Source organism: Ochotona curzoniae, unplaced genomic scaffold (genome assembly GCF_017591425.1).
Source record: "Ochotona curzoniae isolate NIBS_2020 unplaced genomic scaffold, NIBS_Ocur_1.0 patch24, whole genome shotgun sequence".
Lineage (NCBI taxonomy): Eukaryota > Metazoa > Chordata > Mammalia > Lagomorpha > Ochotonidae > Ochotona > Ochotona curzoniae.
Window position 1 is genome coordinate 25,561 of NW_024466795.1, and position 25,566 is coordinate 51,126.

The 25,566-nt window shown below is 49.2% G+C and overlaps 1 protein-coding gene across 1 annotated transcript in view; it reads right to left on the reverse strand.

Annotated features, from left to right (window-relative positions):
- Positions 1-24,486, reverse strand: part of LOC121166808 (patr class I histocompatibility antigen, B-2 alpha chain-like) — a 39,858-nt gene extending 15,372 nt beyond the window's left edge. The window contains exons 1-4 of the mRNA XM_040996095.1: positions 24,398-24,486; positions 23,845-24,114; positions 23,356-23,631; positions 22,317-22,796 (exon numbers count right to left, since the gene is read on the reverse strand). Coding sequence (XP_040852029.1) covers positions 22,317-22,796; positions 23,356-23,631; positions 23,845-24,114; positions 24,398-24,470 — 1,099 coding nt within the window. The 5' untranslated portion in view covers positions 24,471-24,486. The remainder of the gene's footprint in view (positions 1-22,316; positions 22,797-23,355; positions 23,632-23,844; positions 24,115-24,397) is intronic.
- Positions 24,487-25,566: the final 1,080 nt, after the last annotated feature.

Genomic DNA, 25,566 nt, shown 5'->3' on the forward strand with positions numbered 1-25,566 from the left:
GTGTGCAAGGGCCAGGTCTAAGCCATGCTGGGTTGGGATGGGTTGCAGCACTTGTCAGTGTGCACAGGATGTGGAGGTGGGGACAGAGCTGACCAGGCAACTACAATCACCAGTGTGTGCATAGGCTGATATGAGTGATGGACTAAACTGGACCCTGTCGTGGCTGACCCATGCAAGAGTCAAGACTAGGGTCACTCCAGGTGAGGTTTTGGGGTACTCCCAAACTGGATCACTGGGCTCAAAATTCTGACCACATTGGATTCATGCTCTGACCTTGGAATGCATGTGTCAGAATAGGGCCTCCGTTGTTGCTAATGTCTGTGCCATGGACAGCATGCTCAGGTGCATAAAGCAGACACCACAGCCAACTCATCCGGGCCTGCAGGGAATGGCAAGTGCCATATAAGAAGATGGAGAGCAGAATAGGTTTGGTGAACCTCCTGAGTGAGCTTTGGCAGCAGGTGTCTCGGTTAGTAGCAGCACCAAGGTGGACTCTGTCATCCAGTGCACCTTGGAAGGGTTTCACCATCTTGGAACAGCAACAGCATAACAGAACTATCAATACCACTCAAGCAATGCCCTTGAAACATCCTTCACACATTGGGATTTTTAAGAAGACATCAAGTGGACATTCTCCATTTCCAGGTACTGATGTCGTTTGGAATCCGGGATCAGCCCCTCAACCTTCCTCTCCCAGCCCCAAGATACTGGAGAAAAGGAAGACAGGACTATTGGAAGCATTTGTCCCACCTTCCCCCATGCCTTGAACCTCTCCACCCTGCACAGCAAGGGAAACAATCAGCAAAGTAAAAAAGCAACCCACAGAATGGGAGAAGATCTTCGCGCACTATGTAGGAGATAGTGGGCTAATCTCCAGAATATACAAAGAACTCCAAAACAACCAAAAAACCAAAACAAACAAGCCACTCAAGAAATGGGCACGGGAAATGGGCAAACATTTCACAAAGGAACAAGCCCAAATGGCAAACAAACATATGAAAAAATGCTCCAGTTCCCTGGCAATAAGGGAAATCCAAATTAAGACATCGATGAGGTACCACCTAACACCAGTAAGATTGGCCCACATAAACAAGAACACCAACGACACTTGTTGGCGAGGATGCGGGGAAAAGGGAACCCTACTCCACTGCTGGTGGAGCTGCAAGTTGGTACAGCCTCTATGGAAATCAGTCTGGAGAACACTCAAACAACTCAAAATCTGCATACCATATGACCCAGCAATAGCACTCCTAGGAATATATCCAAAACACCTGTTACATGAGAAACCAACATGCACCCCTATGTTCATAGCAGCACAATCAGTAATTGCAAAAACTTGGAAGCAACCAAAATGCCCATCAACAGAAGACTGGATAAGAAAGCTATGGTTCATTTACTCCATAAAATACTACTCAGCTATTAAAAAAAAATGCAGTTCTTTGTGGCCAAATGGGCCCAACTGGAAACCATAATGCCAAGGGAAATGAGTGAATCCCAAAAGGTTAGATACCACATGTTTGCCTTGATTTAACCTGTAATTTTTGCTTGGTTGTTTGTTATTTTTTGAACCTGTCATTGATACTGTCTCAACCCAGATGTTTTGAAGAATTGAACTTGCATTATTTTTAACATATTGTTTACTCAATACTATGTCAATTAATTCCATAATGTTGTATATTGATACTGAGGTTTTGTTGGGGATTTTAACTGACCGGAACTTTACTCTGTTAGCTCTACCTTCAGACCAGAGAAGGTCTCCCCAAGAGGCCACTGAACTTATCTGGACAATAAGACGCTGGACTTTATGCTAGGTATATGTTTGCAATGAAGGAATCTCAACTGAACTTGAACTGTGGTTATGCAGCAAGGTGGAGGAATCCACTATGGGGGGAGGGGTATGGGAGGGGTGGGGGGAATCCCCAGTGCCTATAAAACTGTATCACATAATACAATGTTAATAACAAATAAATAAATAAATAAATAAATAAATAAAAGAAAAAAAAAGAAAGAATCTCAACTGAACTTGAACTGTGGTTATGCAGCAAGGTGGAGGAATCCACTATGGGGGGAGGGTTGTGGGAGGGGTGGGGGGAATCCCCAGTGCCTATAAAACTGTATCACATAAAATAAATTAAAAAAAAAAAAGAAAAAAAAAGAAGCTCCTGGCTTTGAATTAGCTCAGCTCTGACCATTGTGGCATCTAGCAAGTGAACCAGAGGATGGGAGATCTTTTTTTCTCCCCTTTTCTATTAATCTGCCTTTGCCTTCAAAATTTAAAAAAAAATTTGAAAAAAGATAAGAGAAAGTGAGGAAGCTGGTAGCAACTGTAGTGTGCAATGCAAACAAGAACATCCCCCTCTCATGCTGCACCTAAGGACTGTGGTGGGAGCTGCTGCCCTGACCACCACTGTGACCACAGGAGCAACAGGTCCAGCAAGAAGGGGATTACCAGCTGGTACCCCTTTTTTTCTTCCTTTTGTCCAGCCCCCCACATGGGAGACTCCAACTGAGTTCCAGGCTGCTATTTCAGGCCTGGCTCAGCTGTGGCTGTCCCAGGTATCTGGAGAGTGAAATAGTCAATGGAAGAGCTCTCCAACTCCATTTCTCTAAAAAATATGAAATAAATAAGTTCAAAAAGTTTTTTTTTTAATTCTCAGCCTGATTCATACTTTGAAAATCAGGCCAGTGGCTGCGGGAGGTGCCGAGGATGGTTTATGATCCACAGGAGCCCAGCTGTGTCCTGGAGGCTAGAGATGCTTCCTGGTGTGGCTGGTGTTTGCCAGGGGGTCACTGTGACAGTGCACTGCACACTCACTATTTGCTTACCCTTCTCCATGCGTGCTCTCCTGCATTTGAGTCTATGGTTCTGGACTCTGAATCAACTTCTGTAAGCCAATATCCAATCCTACTGAAGCCCTTAGAAATGCTGTGTTGAAGAAAGTGTGATATAAGTCTTTAAATTCCAGGAAATAGGTGCCCATGGAGAAGACTTGAAGAGGAAAATGTTAAGAGTGGTATGAGGAGCCTAGGCCCGGGGGATTTCAGACAGCTCCATGCCGAAACTGCAGTGTTTTGGGGACACCAAGCAACCCTAAAGATTTCCAATGACTGTAAATCTTCCTCAGATGAACCTGCAGCTAATATGGTCTCACCCCACATGTTCTGAATGATTGTAATTCCCAATATACTGCCAATTCCTTGTGATACACAGTAACTGGGTGGGAACACAGAGAAATCTCTCATCTCCTTTGAAAAAGCTAGGAATCCGCGTAGTGTAACCTACAGGAACTGGATAGGTATCTTAAAGTTGATAGATCCAGATCAGCATTAGACAATAGCAAAAACTACAATGACATACAGGGGGAATCAGGAACGACCCAAACAATCTATTAACAGGTGGTCATATGCACAGAATAGGGGAGAACCCCAGAGCGGAACAGCGGGACAGGAGGAGGCTTATATCCCACCCACAAGGACTCCTGGACTCCCACCAAGGTCTATCAGAACGGACACCAAGAACGTCATCACAACTGCCAAAGAGAACACGGGGATCTGGAATGCCTCCGGATGCCGAGAACCCAGAGGACAGACATCCCCCCTCTTTGGACAAACTACACGAGATGGAAGAAGCCCGAGTCCTTCCACATAGGAACTAACGACATCAGAACAACAGCCAGGAACCACGATCGGTCATCAGAACCAGAAGATCAATAAACTTCCTGCGGGACAATGGGAGAGGAACCTTCTCCAGTCCTTACCTAGTTCCAGCTCTGGGCCTCCACCCTCTATAATGACCAACAAGGTTCCTCCTAAACCCCCTCCCCCCCTACACACACACACACACACATTCACACACTCTCATATACACACACTAATAGGAATAGATAAGCAGAGAACAATAAAGAAAGATAGGTCATCAAGGACTCACACATGTCCTGTTAGATGGAACACAAAGAACAAGTACCCATCAGCAAGGTATGAGAGATTTCTCTGCAACACCCCCCAAACTCGTTGTGCACCTCAATTGATGAGGTGTCATTGAAATAGTTGCAGGAGGTTGTCAAGAACTTACATGTAATTTTAACATATTGTTTACTCAATACTATGTCAATTAACTCCATAACGAAATATACTGTTGCTGCTGGGGCTCTTAATTGAGCGGGATCTTGCTCTTTGGGCCATACCTTCAGACCAGGGAAAGTCACCCCAAGAAGCAGATGAACTTATCTGGATAATAAGATGCTGGACTCTGAGTCTGGTATATGCTTGCGGTGAAGGGGTATCAACTGATTTTGAACTGAGGTCTCACAACAGGGTGGAGGAATCCACCATGGGGGGAGGGGTGGGAGGGAATCCCAGTACCTATGGAACTGTACCCCATAAGACAATGTAACCACCAAGTTAAAAATAAATTAAAAAAAAAAAAAGAGTGGTATGCTTAGGAGCAGACAGCAGAAGAGCTGTGGGACTTGATTCCAGAACTAGGAATCAAATCCCCAACAAGCCTATGGCAGTGGGTGGGTGAAATGATGCCCTAGTGATACATGAGAGAATCATGAGCAGGGACTAATGAATTGGACTGACCCTCTAGCAAGAATTTGGGGAAAATTAGGAGAACAGGAGGTAACAAAGGGATGCATGAAAGCTGAGGGCCTTGGATCTTGCAATGGGAAGAACATGCAGATAGTGGCTGCATGCTGATACCCAGCACAAGAGGCTGTGGTCACCAGGGTGGTGAGGTGACTGACACCTGTCACCCCTCTTCAGCCTCTTGCTCTAATATCACAGTACTGCTGATGATGTCACCAACCTGATTCCCAATTGGCTATGTGTAGCCTGGGCAAAGTGATCAATATTCTAATCTCTAAGGCTGGTCTGGTGATGCCCGCTCAAAAGTTTCTTTGAAAAGAGATGTAAACCATTTTCTGAAGAGCAAAACAGAATTGTCAGAGTTGAACACATGACCACCAATATAGCAGAGATTCAAACAATCCGAACACCACGGGAAAGGTATATTGACAGGGAGGCTAAGTGCAAGCTGAAAGAGTATAAAAATTCATCTCCTTCAACTGTATCCATCTGGTTGTAGAGGTAAATCCTAGCAAGCATTGAAGCATGGCTCCTGAGCTTACAGGAGGCTACTTCCAAGCAGCCATGGAAAAACTGAAGTGGACAACAACTTCAGATGAATCCTAGGGGTTACACAGAGATGCCCTGTGCTTGCCTCTGCCTCAGGGAAGATCCAGGACAGTGAAGGGCAGCATTTTGAGGAGAGTGAGAGATCCCTTTGAATTATCAGACAGGTGGTGGGAATAGCACAGAGGCTCTGCAAATTGCTGGAGACTGACAGATCATGGTGTCACCACGTGGGAGGGGACTCCAGATGGCTGGGAAAAGATTAGGGATCCCCACCCTCACTGCACACAGGCAGCTGTAATTTCCAAAGTGCTGTGCAGCCCTCAGGGGTTTTAAATCCACTTTCTGAAACCGACTGGCAAACACTTGTAGTTATAGCAAATGACCTCTTTACCAAAAACCCACATCGATCCTCCTCCTATCCCAAGGATGGAGGCTGCTGCAGCCCAGTCGCTGGATCCCCCGACCTTCATCCTGCAGCTTTATGATCACAGCCATCAAAGTCACAAGCACAGTGTCAGCCATGCTCACTGACCCCAGGGGACAGGCTCCCTCCACATCCTGAAGATCCCATTGTTGATGCTACCCGTCCTGGACTCAGCTGTGCTCATCTTTGAAAACTGGTGAAGGCCTATCAGTGTCACACAGCTCCAGGCTCCCAGCTGTCAGGACACAGACTTTGTCCCTCTGGAGCTAGAGACAGACAGGGCTTTCCTAGGTCCCACAGCTTCAGGACCACAAATGTTGCTGCCACACCCTCAGCACCACCTGTGCAAACCTGTGGACCTGGGTCAGGTCTCCCCCCCGCAATCCCAGCTCTGAAAGTTGCTGTTGCCACTTTAAATTCTGGTCCTACCCTCACTTGCCAAGCAGAGCCTAAGGAACTTTTCTTCTGCATCCCACAGATCCAGGATCATGGGTCCTGCTGACACAGCTCCAACAGGAAGTAGGGAGGATCCCTCTGTGCCCTGCAGCCCCAAGACCATGGCTGCTGCTGTCAGAACACCAGTGTGACCAGCGTTTGTATTTGGAAGCTCCTGTTCATGGCACAGTCACTCCGCCGCCTCCATGAAGAGCTGCAGTCTGGACTATCACCGCACGTGTGGACATGGCTGGTGTTGGCTGTGGCTGAAGAAATCACACAGAGGCCACACTTCTAGACTCATCTGCAACCCAAATGAAGCAGTTACCCAGCTGACATCGTCCCCCATCCCATCTAGAAGAATTATTTTCCAGTGAAAGCTGCTTCAAAGAGAAGGGACTGAGACACTAGATGCACAGACATCAGCACAGGGACATGAGAAACAAGAAGCAGCAAGGAAGCAGGACACTTCCAAGGGAGCAGAGCACTTCTCCAGAAATAGATGCCAGTAAGGAGGAAGTTTATAAAATGCCTGGAAAAGAATTCATCATAATGATCTCAAGAATTCAAAGCAATGTTCTCAGGGAAAGTCCCTGAGATTGAAGAGAATACAGATAGATAATTCAGAGACACAAGCCCGTTAATCCAACAACAAAGCAATAAGAAGAAGAAGAAAAAGGAGAAGAATCATTTAAAAGAATAAAGAAAGCCTTTGAGATGAACAGGGCAGAGCATACTTGCCTATGAGCTGCCTGAAGGAGAAAAGAAAGAAAACCTGCTTAATGAGATAGCAGCTGAAAATTCCCACACCTTAAAAGAGACATGGACATACAGGTTAAGGAACCTTGAAGGACTCAACCAGACCCAGCCCCCTACCCAAAAAACTCTCTGAGGTGTATGATAATTAAATTGGTAAATGTGGACACAGAAGGATATTTATAACAGGCAAGAGAATGTCAAATTACCTGTAAAGGAAAACCCATTGCCTCAAGAGCAGACTGCTCCTCAGAAACCTTGCTGGGATGATGCACTCAAAGTTTTGGGAAAAAAGATCACCAGCCAAGGAAACATATCCAGCTCCATCAGAAATAAAGGTGAATGTAATTTTTGCTGGCTAGCAAAAACAGAAAATCACTACCGTCCCTCTCTACAAAAAATGCCTCAATGCTTCAGGAGGTCTGATGTTAGAAATAAACAGATTATACTTGTCCTCATGAAAACAGGTGGAAAGTACAATTAGTAGAGAAAATACACGAAGGAGAACAGGATCAGAACTTATCAAGACAGAACACTACCAAGACTCAAAGATGAGAAACAGGAGAGGCACTCAAAGAATATAGAAAACATTCAGTAAGAATGAACAAAATAACAGAGTGAGTTCTTGTCTTCCAATAATAAACTTGAATGTAAATACATAAAATTTCACAATAAAAGAATATAGGCTTGTCAAATGGATAAAACAAAACAAAGCAAAACAACAATAACAACAACAAAATAAAAACATAAAAGCAAGACTGTTGGGGCCAGCAGTGGCAGGTTAAGATGCTCCATTAGATCTATTACCTGATATCACAGAGCTGTTTCAAGTCCTGGCTGCTCCAGTCAGCTGCAGCTCCCTGCTAATGTGCCTGTGAGAGCAGTGGAGGACGGTGCAAGTGCTTGGGCCTCCTCCACTCACTTAGGAGGTCAGTAAGATTCCTTATTCCTGGCTTCAGCCTGGCTGATGGTGACAAAAGAATAAATATGTCTCTTCCTCTCATGCTTTCTGATGTTCTGTCTTTCAAATAAATGCTTAAAGAAATATATAAGTAAATCTATAACAAAAAGCCAAGATATAAGTGTGGGCTGCCTACAAGGCATTCATTTCCTCCGCTTGAACATTCTAGATCACATATGGGTAGCCGTTCTAGTCCCGGCAGCCCTACTTCCCATCCAGCTCCCTGCTTGTGGCCTGGGAAAGCAGTGGGGAACGACCCATGTGGGAGACCTCCAGGAGGCTCTGGGCTCCTGGCTTCGGATCGGCTCAGCTCTGGTTGTTGTGGTCACTTGGGGAGTGAATCATTGAAAGGAGGATCTTCTGTCTCTCCTTCTCTCTGTACATCTGACTTTGCAATAAAAATAAATAAATCTTTGAAAAAATTAAGTGCAGACATCATAAACAGAAAGACTTCAGATAAATAGCTTAAGAATATATGTAAGGGGTGTGGCAGGGAGGCCTAGCAGCTAAAAGTCCTCTCATTGAACGGGCTGGGATCCCATGTGGGCGTTGGTTCTAATCCCAGCAGCCCAGCTTCCCATCCAGCTCCCTGCTTGTGTCCTGGGAGGGCAGTCGAGGATGACCCAAAAATTTGGGATCCTACACCCATGTGGGAGACCTGGAGGAGGTTCCTGGTTCCCGGCTTCAGATTGGTGCAGCACTAGCCATTGTGCTCACTTGGGGGGTGAATCATCAGATGGAAGATCTTCCTCTTTGTCTCTCCTCTCTGTATATCTGACTTTATAATAAAAATAAATAAATATCTAAAAAATATTTTTAGGAAAGAATATATATATAAGGACCTAGAAAAGTAAGAATATCCTAAACTGCAAATTAGTAGAAGGCAAGACATTATAAAGACCTGAATATAAATAAAATCAAAATGAAAAAGACAACACAGGCTGACATTTTGGCTTAGTAGGTTAAGTGTCTGCCTATAGTGCCTGCATCTCTTTGGCTACCAGTCAGTCTCCTACCTACTGCACTTCTGATGCAGCTCCCTCTTTAGGCCTTGCGCCCTTTAGGAAATCAGGAAGAAGCTCCTGGCTCCCAGCCTTTGATGGGCTCAGCTCCACCAGCTGTGACCATTTGGGGAGTGAACCAGTGAATGGAAGATCTCTATCTCTCTCAGGCTCTTCTTCTCTTTGTATCTCTGCCTTTCAAATAAATATTTAAAAATCTATCAATAAAATTAAAAATTTTAATAAAACACAAAAAATTGACCTGATGAAAGGAAGCAGGATTGAAAGTGGAGCCAAGACTGAACACTGGCATGCGAAGTGGCATGTGGGTGTCCTAATAGGGCTGTATTAATGGCTAGGCCTAACACCAATCATTTTATCTCATTTTTTAAAATTACATCCATCTCTGAAGACAATATTAAACTGATTCTCTGTGTTTCTTTAAAAAGACTTATTTTTATTTGAAACGCAGAATTGTGTGTGTGTGTATATATACATATATGCATGGTGTTTTGTTTGTTTGTTTGTTTGTTTTGCTGCTGTGCAAAGTTTTACACTGTTAGTTGTGAGTATATACATGCAGGGCTACACCAGAAACTCCGTTCTGGCCTCCACATGGTTGGCATGAAACCAAGTAACTTGGGCTATTTCCCACTGCTTTCCCAGGTGCGTTAGCAGGGAGCTGGACTGGAAGTAGAGTATCCAGGACTCTGATATGGGATGCAATGTTTCAAGCAGTGGCTTAATCTGCTGCACTGTGATGGCAGCCCCTCTCTGTGTTCTTTGAAAATTTATTGAATTTGCTTATAACAGCCTTTTCTTCTGAGCATTTGGAAATGCCAGTTCATGGGTGATTGGTTTCTGTTTCTGGTTGTGTGAGTGTGTTTTTTTGAAAGGCAGACTTACAGAGAGAAGGAGAGACAGAGAAATTTCTTCCATCCATAGTTTCACTCCCCAAGTGGCCATAAGAGTCAGTGCTGGGCAGATCTGACCTGAAGCCAGGAGCTTCTTCCAGGTCTCCCACACTGGTGCAGGGTCCCAATGCTTTGGGCCATCCTCCACTGCTTCCCTAGGCTACAAGCAGGGAACTTGGTGGGAAGTGGAGCAATTGGGGCGCAAACTGGCACTCAGATAGGGATTTGGATGAATTCAAAGTGAGTTTTTTAGCCACTGAGTCACTGAGCCTGACCCTTGGTAATTGCTTTCTAGCACCTGGTTTGTATCTGGTGTCTTAGACCGCTCGGCCACTCTGACACATTCTAGCATCTGATTTTGTTCCTTTGTGAGGTCATGGTTCCTGAAAGTTCTTTGTATTTGCTTCTGTTCAATGTGTTTACACTGTTAGTTGTCATACTCTTGGTAAGTAGCCATCTCTCCAGAAACTCTCAGCCTCTGCCTATTTCAAAGCCAGATGGAGCCCTAGGCCAGGGTTTGTTGCAAGTCCATGATGGGTGTCTTGTCACTCTTTGTTCCAGGAAGGTGCTGGTAGCTCAGATTTTTCTTCAAAAACACAAGTTTTAAATGAATTGGGCAAGTGTCTGAAAGAGCCTATCCTTCCCTATAGGCCTCTGGCCCATGGCCCCATGATACCCATGGGCACCAGTGCCACAGTGCCAGACTTCGCTGGAGGTCACACGGCTGAGACCAATGCAACTCGGCAAAGGAACAAGGTGTATCCACTGTGGGCTGCCTGCTGGTATGGTGTGCTCACAGTGCAGAGCCCTGCAGGAAGCCACACCTGGAGCCAGCTGGCATCTGTGATCCATTGTGCCACATGACTTCATATGTCACCACCATAGTCCAGTAGTGTCACCTGCTGGCACTGTCCTGGGTCTACCCAGTACTGTGTTTTACCAGCCCAGTGCTGAGTTCCATGACACTGTTTTGCAGTTCCTTGGTGTTCTCTCTGTGTTGGGAGGGGGTTGTCAAAAGTGGCCCCATGCATACCCAAAAGTAGATGACAGGAACACCCTCCTAGTTATATTGCCATTTCTCTGTTTTTTTTTTTGTTTTGTTTTTGTTTTTTTTTTGTAGCAGCAGCATCAGGGACAGAGGCATCTGGTCAGCTGTGGTTCAGCAGGACCAGGCCTGGCACAGAGGCACTCAAGAATTATCTGTTACTTTAGTGAACACATACCCTGACCAGAATTCTCACACAGCTACATCTGATACTGAAACAGGGAAGTTTCCTGGAATTTGGTTTTGAGGGGTGTAGCAGTCAGCTTGGGCCACAGGAACAAAACAGCATAAACTTGGGGCTTATACCACAGCTCTGGATGCTGAAGGCCCAAGTTCAAGGTGCTGGCAAATGTGGCTTCTGCAGAGGGCCAAGTCCTGGTTTTAAATGGCCAACCTTCTGCTATCACCTCACTCAGTACACACCCAGGGGTTCTATCTTTTCTTTGTTTTCTTCAAATAATTATTTGCTTACTTGAAAGGCAATGGTACAGAGAAAGATATGGTGAAATAGAGAGACAGCCAGAAGTCTTTCAAACCCTGGTTCACTCACTAGGTGGCCATAACTGCTGTTGGGGCTGTGCAAGTTTGAAACCAGGAGCCTGGAACTTCGTCTGGGTCTCCCTGATGAGTGGCAGGAGCCCAACACTGGGTCATTTTCCTCCTCAGGCACATTAGCAGGGAACTGGACCAGGAGCAGAGCTGCAGCGCTGGAACCAGCATCTGGATAAGGGAAGTTGGTATTGTAGGTGGTAGTGGTAACAGGTACACCACAGTGCTGGCCTTGCCTCTCTTTCTTTTTTTAACTTTAATCCCATCATAGTAACTGCCCTGTACTCCAGCTTCATCTGAGCCTCATCACCCCCAAAGGTCCAGACCTTTATATTACAGAACTTCAGTGGAGACGGTTGGGGGGACCCAAACACTCAGTGAAGTGAAGTGAAGATCAAGGCACCAGGACACAGAGATCCTGGCGTGGGGATGGCAACTCTCACCATGTCCTTCTGCAGCTTTGTTGCTGTGCACAAGGAGGGCAAGTGTTGGGGCTTTCCACATTCCTGGCTTTCTGTTCCATCCCACCTTGTTGTCTTTAAGTCCCCATTTCCAAACAAGGCACTTTGTGGAATGGGACTGAAACTGGAGGACTCTCTCTCACACCCTCCTCAACCCGCAGCTCTGTGCACAAAGAAGAAAAAAAGAAAGTGAGTCTTCTCTTCAGGAACCTAGGGCACTGGGGTTCTGGGATGGAGGAAGCCTGCCTATGGTCTGTGTGCAGTGAGCCCAGAGTCTTTTCAAAAAGTGTTGTTACTGTGCACATTAGCTGGAGTGTGGGTTGTGTGGCAAATCAGCCCCAGCACACCCAGGCTGCTTCTACCTGAGGACTCAGCTCCCTGGGGTCACCTCCCTGCCTGGCACAGTCCTCATGGGTCCTTGTGGGGGAGATATTCTTGCCTTGTGCAGCACTGGTCCATATCAGCCACCCTCTGACAAAAAAAAGCCTCTGCTGTTGTTCACATTACTTTTGCCACATTAAAACATTAAGGGCAATGACTCCATGGCTATATCCTCATCTTGCAAGTGCAAGCATCCCATATGGGCACTGGTTCATGTCCTCTCTGCTACACTTCCCATCAAGCTCCCTGCTTGTGGCCTGGGAAAGCAGCCGAGGATGGCCTAAGTGTTTGGGACCCTGCATCTGTGTGGGGAACCTGGAAGAAGCTTCTGGCTCCTGACTTTGAATCTGTTTGACTCTGACTATTGAGGCTGTTTGAGGAGTGAGTGAACCAGGAGATAAAAGATCTTTCCCTCTCTCCTTCTCTCTGTAATTCTGATCTGCCTTTCCAACAATAAAAAAATCCTTCTGGTAAAATATATTAAAATTTATTTATTTCAAATCAAGTGCAAGACAGCAAAGAGCAACATCACTTTTCCATCTGCTTGCTACTTCCTAAGTGCTTGCTACAGCCATGCCTGTACGAGGTTGGAGACAGGACAACTTCCCATGTGGGTGGCAGGAACCCAAGTCCTAGGGCCATTTCCTGCTCCCTTCCCAAGTTCATTAGTAAAAACTGGATTAGAAGAGGAAGAACAGGGCTCACCCCATGTGGAACATGGATGTCCTAAATAGCAGTGTATCCCACTCTGGATTTAAGGTTGAGGAGAAGTTTCCAAGCTCAGTAGAATGGACAGATATATATATATATATATATGTGTGTGTGTGTGTGTGTGTGTGTATATATATGTGTATATATATACATACATATATATATACATACACATATATATACACACAAAACCATTAGCAAAGATCTCCTTATTTGAGTTTCCATTTGCGATCAAATCCTGAGTAAACACACAAAGAAGAGCCAGCTGTATTCCACAGATTCTGAAGATTTATTTTCATTTGAAAGGCAGATTTACAGAGAAGGAGACACAGGATGAGCACCCACTGCGTCAGCACCATGGACAGCGAGCTGGGTCCCTGGGAGTCCATCCAGGTGGGGTGGAAGGAAGGGGGAACACAGACAAGGCTGGGCTGGCTTCACTCTATTCATTGTAAGCAGACACATCAGGTTCCCAGCGCTGGGTCACTCCTCATGTGGTTCTCCACCATGGCACAGCCCGTGTGTGAGCTTCTTGGTCTGTTTGGCCGTGGACATGGGGCCGGGAGACTGGCAGATCTTACTGACTTCCAGGCTGCTGGTGCTCATACTCTTGGTGCCCCCATGAGTCCTGGATTCTTATGTATGTATTTACTTATCAAGTATTATTAATCAGTAATTAATAATTAATGTATTTATATAACAGATTTCTTTTCTTTTTGATGCTGTTTACATAGTTACAAGGATGCATGCATAAGTGGTCCACCACTTATGGGTGGAGGATGAGAAAACTGTTTCTAATCTTTTTTTCCTCTTCCTGTATCTGAGGGAAGGAGGAAGAGAAGGGGAGGAGCTGCACCAGCATCCTTACCATGTCAGTACACGGGATGGGGGACAACCACTGGATGTCATTCCAGGGTCTCCAGTGTGGAGCAAGTTCTGAAGGTACTACTTAAATGGCTTTGATAGTTCTGAGATGCTGTTGATTTTGTTGCTTCAAGGTTGAGAAAATCCTTCCAAGGTCCATTGGCTGACATAGTCCACCTTAGAGTCTCCACTCACCCAGATACTTGCTGTCAAAGCTTGACCTGGAGAGCTGTCCAATTTGTTCTGTCCTCCTTGGTAATAGACATCCTCTGCAGGCCTCACTGAGCTCGTTGTCATGTTGCCCATGTGTATCTGGGCATGTGGTCTGCTGCAGAGGCAAGAAATCATTCTTTATATTTGGTAGACTAATTTCAGAAAACTGTCTTATCAGTATATGTGCAATTAAAATTTTTAAATTGTACATTGAGAATTGTGTAGTGTAAATGCAAGCTCTCTGAGATCTGTAAAAATAGGAAAGAAGACTGTTTAGGAAGCATGGTTTGGAGTTGCTTGGATTCTGAAAGTATGAATAATAAGTATTTCAACTTTGGATTACAGAATCCCAGTTATAGTTTTAAAAATACAGTTGAAGTAAAAGTAAATGTGCCTGTGTCCATTTCTGTGGCTCCTGAATTGTCACTTTGCATGTATCTAATTGCACATTGTGGCGGTGCAGGGGGAGCCTTCAGTCCATGGCACAGCATGTGATGACTGAATCAGAAAAGTCAGCATTTCCACCTCCTGAAACATTACAGAAGTATCTTGATTTGCACACACACATGATTACTGGACACATTCTGGGCATTGTAGCATTTCAATGTATGTGTAGGGTGTATACTGATCAATATAAGCAAATATGATTTTCATGTGCTTTGTATTTATTCTTTTTTCTTTAAAAACTGATTTCTGTATTGGAAAGGCAGAGTTATACAGGGAGAGTGAGAGCTGCACAGGCTGACACTGGCCAGGTCAGAGTCAGGAGCCTGAGCCTTCATCAGCTCTCCCGTGTGACTGACAGAAATCTGAGCATTGCGGCGTCTTGCATTACTTTTTCAGCTGCATCAGCAGGGAGGTGGATTGGAAGTAGAACAGCTGAGACTGGAACTGGGGCCCATATGAGATGGGTGTTGGCAGGTCAAGTGCTACACAACAGTTCCAGCCCCTGTTTGCTTGTTTAGTGTCCACATAGGGGAGAACAGGAGACATCTCTATCTCCAGATCTCCAATGTTTTCTAATTCTTTCCATTACCCTGCAAATTATACTGTTCATCTTGAAAAAGGCTTATTCATTTGAAAGTTACAGAGAAAGGAATAAGGAAGGAGAGATACACAAGGAGAGACGAAGTATCCATCTGCTTCTCACCTCCCAAAGACCCACGTGGCAGGAACAGGGCAGGCCTGATACCAAGACCTTGGAGCCAGCAACTAGCCACCAGCAGTCAGGAGCTTCTTCTGTGGCTCCCATATGATTCCAGCAGCCCAAGCACCTGGGTCATCCCCACTGTATTCCCAGGTGCATTAGCAGGGAGCTGGATCAGAAGCAGAGGATCTGGGACACAAAGTAGCACCTGAATAGGATACCAGCATCACAGGCAGAGGCTTTACCCACTACACCACCCTGGCCCTTATCTCTCATCTTTTGATAATTATCCATCAAGCTGCGTGAACTGATATCTTACTGTTATTCTCCCCTCACCTCAGATTAGTACGTCATTTTCTCATTTAAATATTACAAATGAATCTTTTTTTATGCATGTATATTATATAAATATGAATTTATTTTTTCTTTTTTTATTATTTTTTAAAATATTTTTTATTTTAACAATCTTTACATGGTTAATTTGTGCATAAAGGGTCAAGGGCTACAGGAAAGTGGGTAAGACTATTATTTCCATATTGTTTCCTTCATATATCTGAGGTAGAGGGGGATATTGAGGGAGAAGCCCCACCTGATTTCCCACCCACCCCAAGTCCCGCATGTGGGGCATGCTCCGAGATACTCATTGAAGTGGTTTCAATAGGTCACCAGTTTTGAAATTGCTGCCAATCTTGCCTCTCCAAACACGATGAGGTTGTTGAAAAATCCATTAATTGACATTGTCCATCATAGCGTCTCTATTTGCCCGGTATTTTGTTGCTGAGGTGGTTGATTAACTTGTTCCATCTTCTGTCCCTTCATGGTTTGTGTTCTGAGTCTGGCATTTCAATTGGGCAGATCACCAAAGAAACTTCGTCTGAGGTGTTCCCAGGCCAGATACTCGTATGCACCAGCAAGCACAGGGCCCAGCACAGTCCATCACCCAGTCAGCTGGTAGTTGCAAGTGCTAGGTTGCTTCTGTTTTCAGCCCCACCTTCTACTGGAACCAATGGGTGTTGCAGTCCAGCCTGGTTCTGTACAGCACATACTTGGTCTTCACCTAAACCAGTGGGAGCTGCATCCTGATGAGAGCGGCCCACAATAACCCCCACCAGGCCAACCCCCTACCCTGGTTTGCCAATATGTGTGGCAGACTAGTCTAATCTGACCCACATCCCCCTGGTTGTCGTACATGGCAAATGGCATTGAAGCTTGGATCCATCTACCCAGCTCAACTGTCAAGCCTTCACGGGCGTGGTTGAGTGCCTCTCTGTCCAGCTACCCCAGCCCCTGTCCTAGTTCTCGTGCCTTCCCGTGGCAGTGGTAACCCAAGAGGGGGGAACCCACTATTTCCCTCCCAAGTCTCTCACTCCCGGATTGTGCACTTTCCAGGTGGTTCTGCAGTTTAACTTGACAGGATTAGCCCCCAGTGCCAGTTTCTGCCAGCTGATGCTATGGCTATGCCCAAACAGCCCTCTCCCATTCTAATTGTAGGTTGCACCCAAGGAACAATCAACCCATCCTGGCTTTTCCCTGGTCTAATCCACATGAGGCGCACAGGTGTTGTAGCCCTGCTTAGTCTGGTCTGCCCCCATCCCAGTTCATGCTCTCCAGTGGGAGTAGCTGTCCAGCAGGGGAACCTCCCCTTATTCCCCCGCTGGCTCTGTCCCCTCCCCTCCTGTTTCTCACGTGTGCTGGATGGGCACTGCAGTCATATTCGGCACAGTCAACCTCATCCTGGCATTCTGTAGTGTGGACTGGTTTTTATCGCAACCAAACCTGGCTCGACCCTTACTCTGTTCTGGTGCTCGGATTTGCCAGTGATGATGTTAACTGATTAGCCTGGTCTGCCCCCAATCCATGCCTAATGTTTGCCAGTGGGAAACTTCTTGTGGCCTGCTCTGGGCTGTTTCCATTCATGCTTCTTGCGCTTACCAGTGGGGTCTGTGTCCTGCCAGAGGAGTTGCCCAGGCTCCTCCATCAGAACCTCTCCCAGTGCCGGCATTTGCGCATGCCAGTGGGTCCATGAGCCAGCCCTAGCCCAGTTCCTGACTAGCTTTTGACCCAAGCTGGTTCTTGTTGTTGGATATTTCAGCCCAGCCATGGCTCATCCAGTCCATTCCCACATACGGCTCACACATGGTTCAGTAGGGGTTGCGACCTAGCATAATCCGTCCCACTTCTATCCTGGTCCTCCAGGAGCACCAGACAGTACTGGGGTCTGGTCCAGCCTGGTGCGTCCAATCCCAGTCCACACTTGTGCCAAGGGGGATTTCACTGTTACCGGATCAGAACACAGCCCCCATTCCAGCCCACGTGCTCCTTGGCGGTAGCCTTAATCCAGTTAGTGTGTCTACTGGACAAGACACATGCCAAAGCTTTAGCATGAACTGGTATTTGGTGGTCAGCATTGCTAAGTGGTACACCTTCTTTAAAGGAAGAGGAACTGTCATTGGGAAACTGTAGGATGTATTCAACTCCAACTCCCAGAAACACATCGGGTTCAACGTGGAGCTACATAAGCAGCAATTCAAACCACCAAAATCCCAGGGCTCCCCTGCCGGGCATGAGACGCCCCGTCCCGGGACCCACCCGCTGCCGAGAGGCAATGGGAGGTGTAAAGCTCCCAGGACCAAGGTTGCGCCCCACCCCAATCCCGTCCGCCGCCCAATGAGAGCGGCGGGTGGGCCTGCCTAGCCAGGCTCCAGAGACCTCCCCCCTCGGTTGGTGTACTCACCCCGAAGGAAGGAAGCCGCCTTGGAACCCCGGCAGGCCCAAGCCCGGTTCACCATGTGCCCATGATGGCGGGCGTATGGGATCCGGGCATGAGACGCCCTGTCCCGGGACCCACCCACTGCCGATACAAATGAATCTTATAATCTGGATCCTTGATCTGTCACTGGACATTTCTCAGGTCTGATTTGTCACCTGGGAAGCTCTTGCTTTTTCCCACACATCAGCCCCATCCAGATAGTTCTGACATCCCCATTTCTAAGAGTAATGGTCTGTTGAGCCAGAGCAGCGGGATTACAGCAAGTTCAATGTCATTTCTTTCAAGTATTTTGTTTTAAATCCTTTCTAGGAAAATTAGAGATACATATTGTATATACATATTAATACACTATAAATAAATATATAATAGATTGATAAGCAGATAAAGTTCATGTATCTTCTGGTTACTGCCTCACTTCCTGTAGCAGATGGCCTGAGCCAGGCCAAGGTCAGAAGCCATTAACTTGATTCAGGTTTCCCCATGGACTGCACAGGAACAACGCTTGAGGCATCACTGGCAAACCCCAGGGGTGCATTAGGAGAAAGCTGGATCATTGTGGATGTGGGATCAATTCCAAGTACTGGACATGGGGTAACCCAGTGCATCCCAGTGCCACCCCGAGCACTTTCCCTGTGTCTGGTGGCCACCTGTGTGTCTTTCTCTGAAGAACATCCATGCCAGTCCTATATCTTGTTTGCTGAAGTTGTGGTTGCTGAGTCCTGTGGATGTTTGGCCATGAGCCTCTGGTGTGGAGTGGGATGTGCAGACACTTTCTCCCATCTTGGCTCTCTGGCCTGTTTCCTCTGCTGCAGGAGCTGCTCACGTGGACACAGTCCCTGGGTCTATTTCCCCCATTGCCTCTGGGTTTGGGGTCTTATGAGGGAAGTCTGTTCCCCAGTTTCCACCAGAGCATGTCCCTCTCCACGTCCTTCTGCAGGTTCCAGGAGCAGATGCGACATTGATATCTTCAGTCCACTTGGAGGTGCTCAGGGGTGGGTGATGCTTCATGCCGAGTGTCCCCTGTGGGGTCTGGTTCTCACAGTGCCACTCACTGATGACAGTGTCCTTCCCTGCTGTGGGTGTGGCTTTGTATAAAATGTATTTCACAAGGATGTGGAAACTTTGGAACAAATAAAGAATCAAGTAAGCACAGCAGAAAGCAGCAGCCAGCATTAGTCTCCTGCAGGAGGTTGCTGTTTGGGACTGGGTCCTGGATGTGCTGCCTGGGAGTGAGCAGTAGAGGCAGGTTCTGCTTCCTGCAGCCCTCCCTGCTCACCCCTGGGTAGGAGGGGCTGGGGTGGCTTCCAGCCTGAAGCTTCTGTGCTTGAGAGATCTCAAAGTTTTCCACACAGGCTCTTCTGAGTGATGAAGATGCAACCCCTGGGCAGATCTTATGAACGTGTCATGGAAAGAGGACAGGCTTGCCCTGGCCAGTAGGAAGGAGAAGCCACAGTTTCCCTGGGGTTCTGCTGCAGTGCTGAAAACAAGAGAGGAGAGAAGCTAAAAGAGAGAGAGTGTGGCAGGACGGGGAGCTGTGTCCAAGGGGAGAAGGTCCTATGGCCAGGAGTGCAGGCTGCTTTTTTATTATTGAACAGTTACAATTTCTATCTAATGTTACATTATCAACTGGTATTTATAATGGGCTAAACCCCCCAAATGTCAATAGCTGCCTGTGTATGCTCGCAGTTTGCTGTGGGAATTAAGTCACTCATCAGACACTCACTGGGTCTCCTATGTACAGCTATGGTTGTGAGTGCTTGACAAACAACAGATGTGCTTGTTCTTTGACCTTACACTTGATTCAGAGCAAGTAATGAAAAAAAGTTATGACCATGTGCATTTCACAATGCTTCAGCTGGTAATGCATCTACAGAGAAGAGAAGAGCAGCTGGAGTCTGGGGGCTGGGTGGAGGCAGGGCTCCAATTTTCCTTAGACTGAGGGGTGAGCAGAGATTCCCAGGTGGGAACTGTCCCTGGGGCATCAGGGGCAGCACAGTCCCAGCAGAGGGAGCGGCCTGTGCAGTGGCCCCTCCAGCACAAGGCGGCTTTCCCACAGAGACCAGGAGGGACCAGATGCTTCATCCCTCAGGACAGGAGTAGGGGAGAGGCTGCATTGTTCAGTGGAGGGTTCTGGGTAAATGTTCCTGGGTCAGAAGAACCTGCTGGGATGTAGGGATGAAGAGTCAGGGACCCACAGACACTGCTGGACAGATGTGATTATGAGCAATAATCTAGTCCTCTGGGGCCACACCCTCCTTGCCCCCACTGGATCCAGGATGTGCCTGCCTGCCTCGGGGGAGCAACCTTCACTTCCTCACCTCTTCTCCCCTTCCTGCCAGAGCGCCCCCATCCCCTGGCAGATTTACAGAGAGAAGGAGATACAGCGAGAAAGATCTTCCATCTGCTGGCTAACTCCCCAAGTGGCTGTAACGGCCAGTGATGAGACAATCCAAAGCCAGGAGGCAGGAGCTTCTTCCAGGTCTACCAGATGGGTCCGGGCTCCCAAGACTTTGGGCTATCCTCTCCTGCTTTTCCAGGACACAAGCAGGAAGCTGGATGGAAAGTGGAGCAGCCAAAACATGAACTAGAGCCGGAACATGAACTGGATCCCAGGAGATGCAAGGTGAGGATTTAGCTACTGGGCCACCGTGCTGTGTCCCAACAAAAGCATTTCTATCTCACCTCAGGGCTGCAAGATCAGGACCCCTGGGCTGTCAGTGACATCTCTACTGTAAAAATCAGGGCACCAGAGATAGCAGTCCTGGTGCAGGCCCGGGTCCAGCATCAGAATCAGGGTCAGGGGTGTGAGCTGTGCCCTCTGTGCCCAGCAGCAGGGCTGTTTTTCCCAGGTGGGACCACCCAAAGTGAGGCCAAGGATTCTGCTGCTGGCTGTGCAGCCTCAACCAGGGTCTCTGTATTTCCTCTGCCTTCAGTCAGCTACAGTGTCACACAGCCAGGTGAGGGGCAAATGAGAAACTCCTAGATTTCATTGTGGGCTCCAAGGAGGGAGAATCCATGTGGAGCACCGTGTGAGGCAGCAGGATCCAGGGAGGTTCTGTATTTTCAGCTGTGGCCTCTTCCTGAACCTTCCTCCTGGGCTGCCCCACAGGAGAGAGAACATCACGTATTTCCAACATCCTGTCTTGTCTGTCGTCCCTGACAACCTGGACACAGAGGTGGAGATGCAGCTTGGGACACCTGATCCACTCTCAGTGCTCTGTTGGAGTCCTGGCTCCACTTCCAGCCCAGTGTCCACCCAGTGCACGCCCTGGGAGGCAGCAGATGATGCACCAGGACACCTGGACTGAGTTCTGGGCTCTGAGCTTTGGCTTGCCCCTCCTTGAGCTGTGTGGACATTTGGGGAGTGAGCCAGGGGATGGGAGAACAATCTCCTTTTCAAAAAGATAAAAAGAAAATCTTCAAATAAATAAAAACAATTTTTTATGCCTCCCCTATCTTGTAGTGCTCTTTGTTCAAAGGCCCAGGGGTTCGCAGTGTGGGTGACAGCAGTGTTGATCGTGGGGCTCTCAGAGAACACAGGCACCTTTGACCTTGGCTGTGCCATGTCCTGATGTGAACACTGGGAGCTGAAACATCACAAGCTGAGACTGCAGTGACTGCCCCTCTCCCCTGACATCCCAGCTAAACAGGAAGGTTCTTGGTGAGGGTGAGGCCTGGACTTGGGACTCCCTTCCCTGCCTGGCACCATTGCCCAGCACAGCGGCATAGAGAAGATCAGAGGTCAGGGGGGAGGTGTGGCTCAGAACCAGGTGTATGTGTTTCCCACTTTGTAAGCCTGGAACATCATAAGTGACACTGCTGTAAACTAGGTTGCCTGCACCCAGGTCTCTGCCAGAGCAGCCCCTCACTGTGTGGTGTCCAGGGCCCAGATATATGCTCATGTGACCATCCTTCAGGGGAGGCTGAGGTCCAGGTGGGAGTCCTGTCTTCCTTCCTGCTGCCAGAGTGTGCTCTGGAGGTGGTGCCATCAGCACCCACCTGAGCCACTTGCAGACCCTTGACCGCTCCAGACTGTCCCAATCCTCCCAGTGCTCACGGGATCCCCTCAGCATGTCTGTGGACCCTCGTTCTCCCAGTGACCCTAGCCCTGCAGGTAGTGGGGCTGTGGTTTTACCCCCTTCCTTCTCCCCCTTGACTTAGCCCTGCAGGCCCACCTGTGACAGAAAACATCCAGTGAGAGGCAGGGAGAAGGCAGGGACAGAGTACTGACTCATCTCAGAGAAGTTTCTAGAACTGTGGCTACAGACCCAGGAAAGGTTAGGAGGCACCTCCGCTGGAGGTATGTCCTCAGCTGGGACCTCCCCTTGACCTAGGGCTGCTGGAACTCAGGTCCCTGTGAGCAGAGTCATCCCCATGGAGTGTTTGTTCTCCACCTTCACTCAAGGTTTACATTAGAGCCAGTGTGAGCACCCGGGGCTCAGCTTGGGGTGCAGGTGTGTGTGAACAGTGCTTCCCAGGAACGGGGTAGGGGGACCATCTCCCCAGGGGACAGGAGACTCAGACCCAGCCCTCACCCTGCCCTACCTGAGCGCTTCCTCCTCATCATCACCACAACAGTGACCACAGCTCCAATGAGCACAGCTGCCAGGAGGACCAGCCCAGCGATGACTCCCCACATGGGCACAGTGGGCTGAGGAGGCTCTGAGAGGGGAAGGGACAATAAGGGGCTCTGACCCCAGGGCTCATTCCCACCCTTGCTGGAGACTCCATCACTCCCGCCCTCCTTACCCCATCTCAGGGTAAGGGGCTCAGGCAGCCCCTCATGCTCCACATGGCACGTGTATCTCTGCTCCTCTCCAGAAGGCACCAGCACAGCTGCCCACTTGTGGAATGTTCTGTCCCCTGCAGGCCTGGTCTCCACCAGCTCTGTGTCCTGGGTCAGGTCCTCCCCATCTCGCTGCCAGGTGAGTGTGATGTTCTTGGGGTAGAAGCCCAGGGCCCAGCACCTCAGGGTGGCCTTCTGCTCAGAGACTGGGTGGTGAGTCACATGTGTTGTGGGTGGGTCTGAAGAAAGATTTAGAAAATTCAGGCCTTTCATGTTCTTCCCCTGACACTAAAGTTACACTCAGTAACCTTCCTGAGAGTGGACAGGGGAAAAGGGGTGGTGGAGGAGGTCAAAATCTTGACCCTGCCTGGATAAAGACAATGCGACAAATGTAGTGTTTGGAAAGTTCTAGAATCAGGTATCTGGCTAGGGTAGGAGGGCCCAGGTGTCTGAGGGGAAGATAGCCTGGAATGAAACCTCCCAGTTCACTGGCTTGAGGCTGACGACTGGCCTGGGAGGGGCCAGGATCAACAAAATCTTGGTTGAGTGCAGGGTACTGAGAGGGTCCTTTCCAGAATCTTCTGTGCCTCTCCCCCTCCCCTGCCCGTGTCCCTCCCCGGGTCCTTCTCCCCTGAGGGAACAGTGGGTCTCTGGCTCTGAACCTCAAACCCAGGTGGACTTTCCCTGCTGTGGCTTGCAGAAGAGGGGTACACTGGCCTGGCTCCTGCTTTCCTCCCCTCCTTGCTGCCCCAGCCCTGGGAGAGGTGGGTGAGGGCGGCCCCTCCCAGCCCCGCGCACCTGCTCTCTGCAGAGTGTCCTTTCCCATCTCCAGGTATCTGCGCAGCCACTCCATGCACTCGCCCTCCAGGTAGGCCCTGTGCTGCTCAGCATAACCCACTGCCTCGAACTTGCGCTTGGTGTTCTGAGCCGCCATGTCGGCCGCGGTCCAGGAGCTCAGGTCCTCATTCAGGGCGAGGTAGTCCTTGCCATCATAGGCATACTGCTGGTACCCGCGGAGGAGGCGCCCGTCCTCCCCGACCTCGCAGCCGTACATCACCTGGTAGGTGTGAGAGCCTGTCCCGCCCGCGGTCAGCCCTGGCCACGCAGCTCCGCCCCGCCCTCACCGACCGCGGGGATTTCGCCCGAAACCGAAAACGAAACCCGGTTGCGCAACGCGGGCTACTCCAGCCGAGGGTCTCCGCGGGGCGCGCAGTCTCGGGGTGGGGGACCTCGGCCCCGGGGACCCGGAGCGCCCTGGGCGCACGTGGGGAGGGTCGGGTCACTCACCGGCCTCGCTCTGGTTGTAGTAGCCGCGCAGGTTGTTCAGAACCACGGGTACATTCTGTGCTTCCTTCTTGGAGATCTGTGTCTCCCGGTCCCAGTACTCCTGCTCCACCGGCTGCATCCAGGGCACACTGGGTTCCTGTCTTGGGTTCTCGGCGTTGCTGTCGAAGCGCACGAACTGCGTGTCGTCCACGTAGCCCACGGCGATGAAGCGGGAATCCCCGAGTTCGGGCCGGGACACGGCGGTGTGGAAATACATCAGGGAGTGGAAGCCTGGGGGAGAGAGGGGCTGAGACCAGGGCCGACCCCGCCCGGAGCGGGACCCTTGGGACCGAGGAGTGCGGAGCTGGGTTGGGGCGGAGACTAAGGAAGTGTGGGGACCTCGAGATGAGGCGGCGAGGAGAGGGGAGGGTCTTGAATAAGCCGGGGTCGGTGAGATGGCGAGGTGTAGGGGGTGTGAGGTCTGGGAGAGGCGGCTCCCCGGGGTCCTGTGTCCCCTCCGCGCTCCCCTCGCTCCTGCCCCGCAGAGCCCGTCTCCCTCCCGACCCGCACTCACCCGCCCGGGTCTCGGTCAGGGCCAGGGCCCCCGCGAGCAGCAGGAGGAGGGTCCGGGGCGCCATGAACCCCATCCTGGGGGGCTGAGGAGATCAGATCCGAGTTGGGCGACGCTGTTTGAGTCCGCTGGAAGCCGCTCGCCCAATGGGAGTGCGAGTTGTGCCCGCGTCACGAGTGTCCGGGCAGAAGGAGCTCACTCAGGCTGTGAGAGGGGAAGTGACCCTGGAGGAGGTGGGGACTCCCCTGCACTTGCTTCCCTGGCCCAGACCAGCCCTGGGACTGAGACCCTGAGGGCCAGGCGGGTACCAGGGACTATGCCCTGACCCTGTGCCCGGCTGCCCAGGCCTGTGTGATGTCCCCTCCCTGAGAGTTGGCCCTGGGCCGGCTGAGGGATCCTGAGAGACCTGATCAGGACGTGCCCATTTTTATGATTAGTTATACCTAGACCCATGCGTGTTTTATTGTTCAACTTGATTCACATTAGGAGTATATTAGATTTCAGGCAGCCTCACAGGATGCATTAAATACAGAATGCTGGGATCCCAGCTGGGCTCTGTGAACATTCCTGTTAATATTCAGGACAAAGCATGTTGAGACCTGAGCACCTGCTGCTTTAGACTCCTGAGCTCTGGCCCTGCCCAGTGGCCTATGGGCTAAAGTTTCATCTTGCATGTGCCTCAATCTCGTATGGATGGCATTTCTAACCCAGCAGCTCTGCTTCTCATCCCACTCCCTGTCTGGGAAAGTAGTAGAGGAAGACCCAAAGACTTGGGACCCTGGACCCCCATTATAGACCCAGAAGAAGCTGTGGACTCCTCACTTTGGATTGACTCAGCTCCAGCCATTTGTGATGACTTGGGGAGTGAACTTTTCTCCGCCTCTCCTCCTCTCTGTGTTTCTGACTTTCTAATAAAAATAATTCTTAAAACAAAAGAAAACGAAAGATTCCTGTCCCCTGTCCTCACCTCCTCTTAGCTCTTCCTTTATCATTTCCTCCTCTCCCTGTGGTCCCTCCCACCCCACCTCAGTCCTGAACTGGGGCCTTAGCAGGGTCCCTCTCCTGCCACCCAGGGAAACTTCCCGCTGTGGTCAGCTGCCTTGCTGATGTGTGTCAGGGGGTCATTGCTTCATGAAAACAGCTCAGCGGCAGCATTTGCTGTGGTCAGTGAG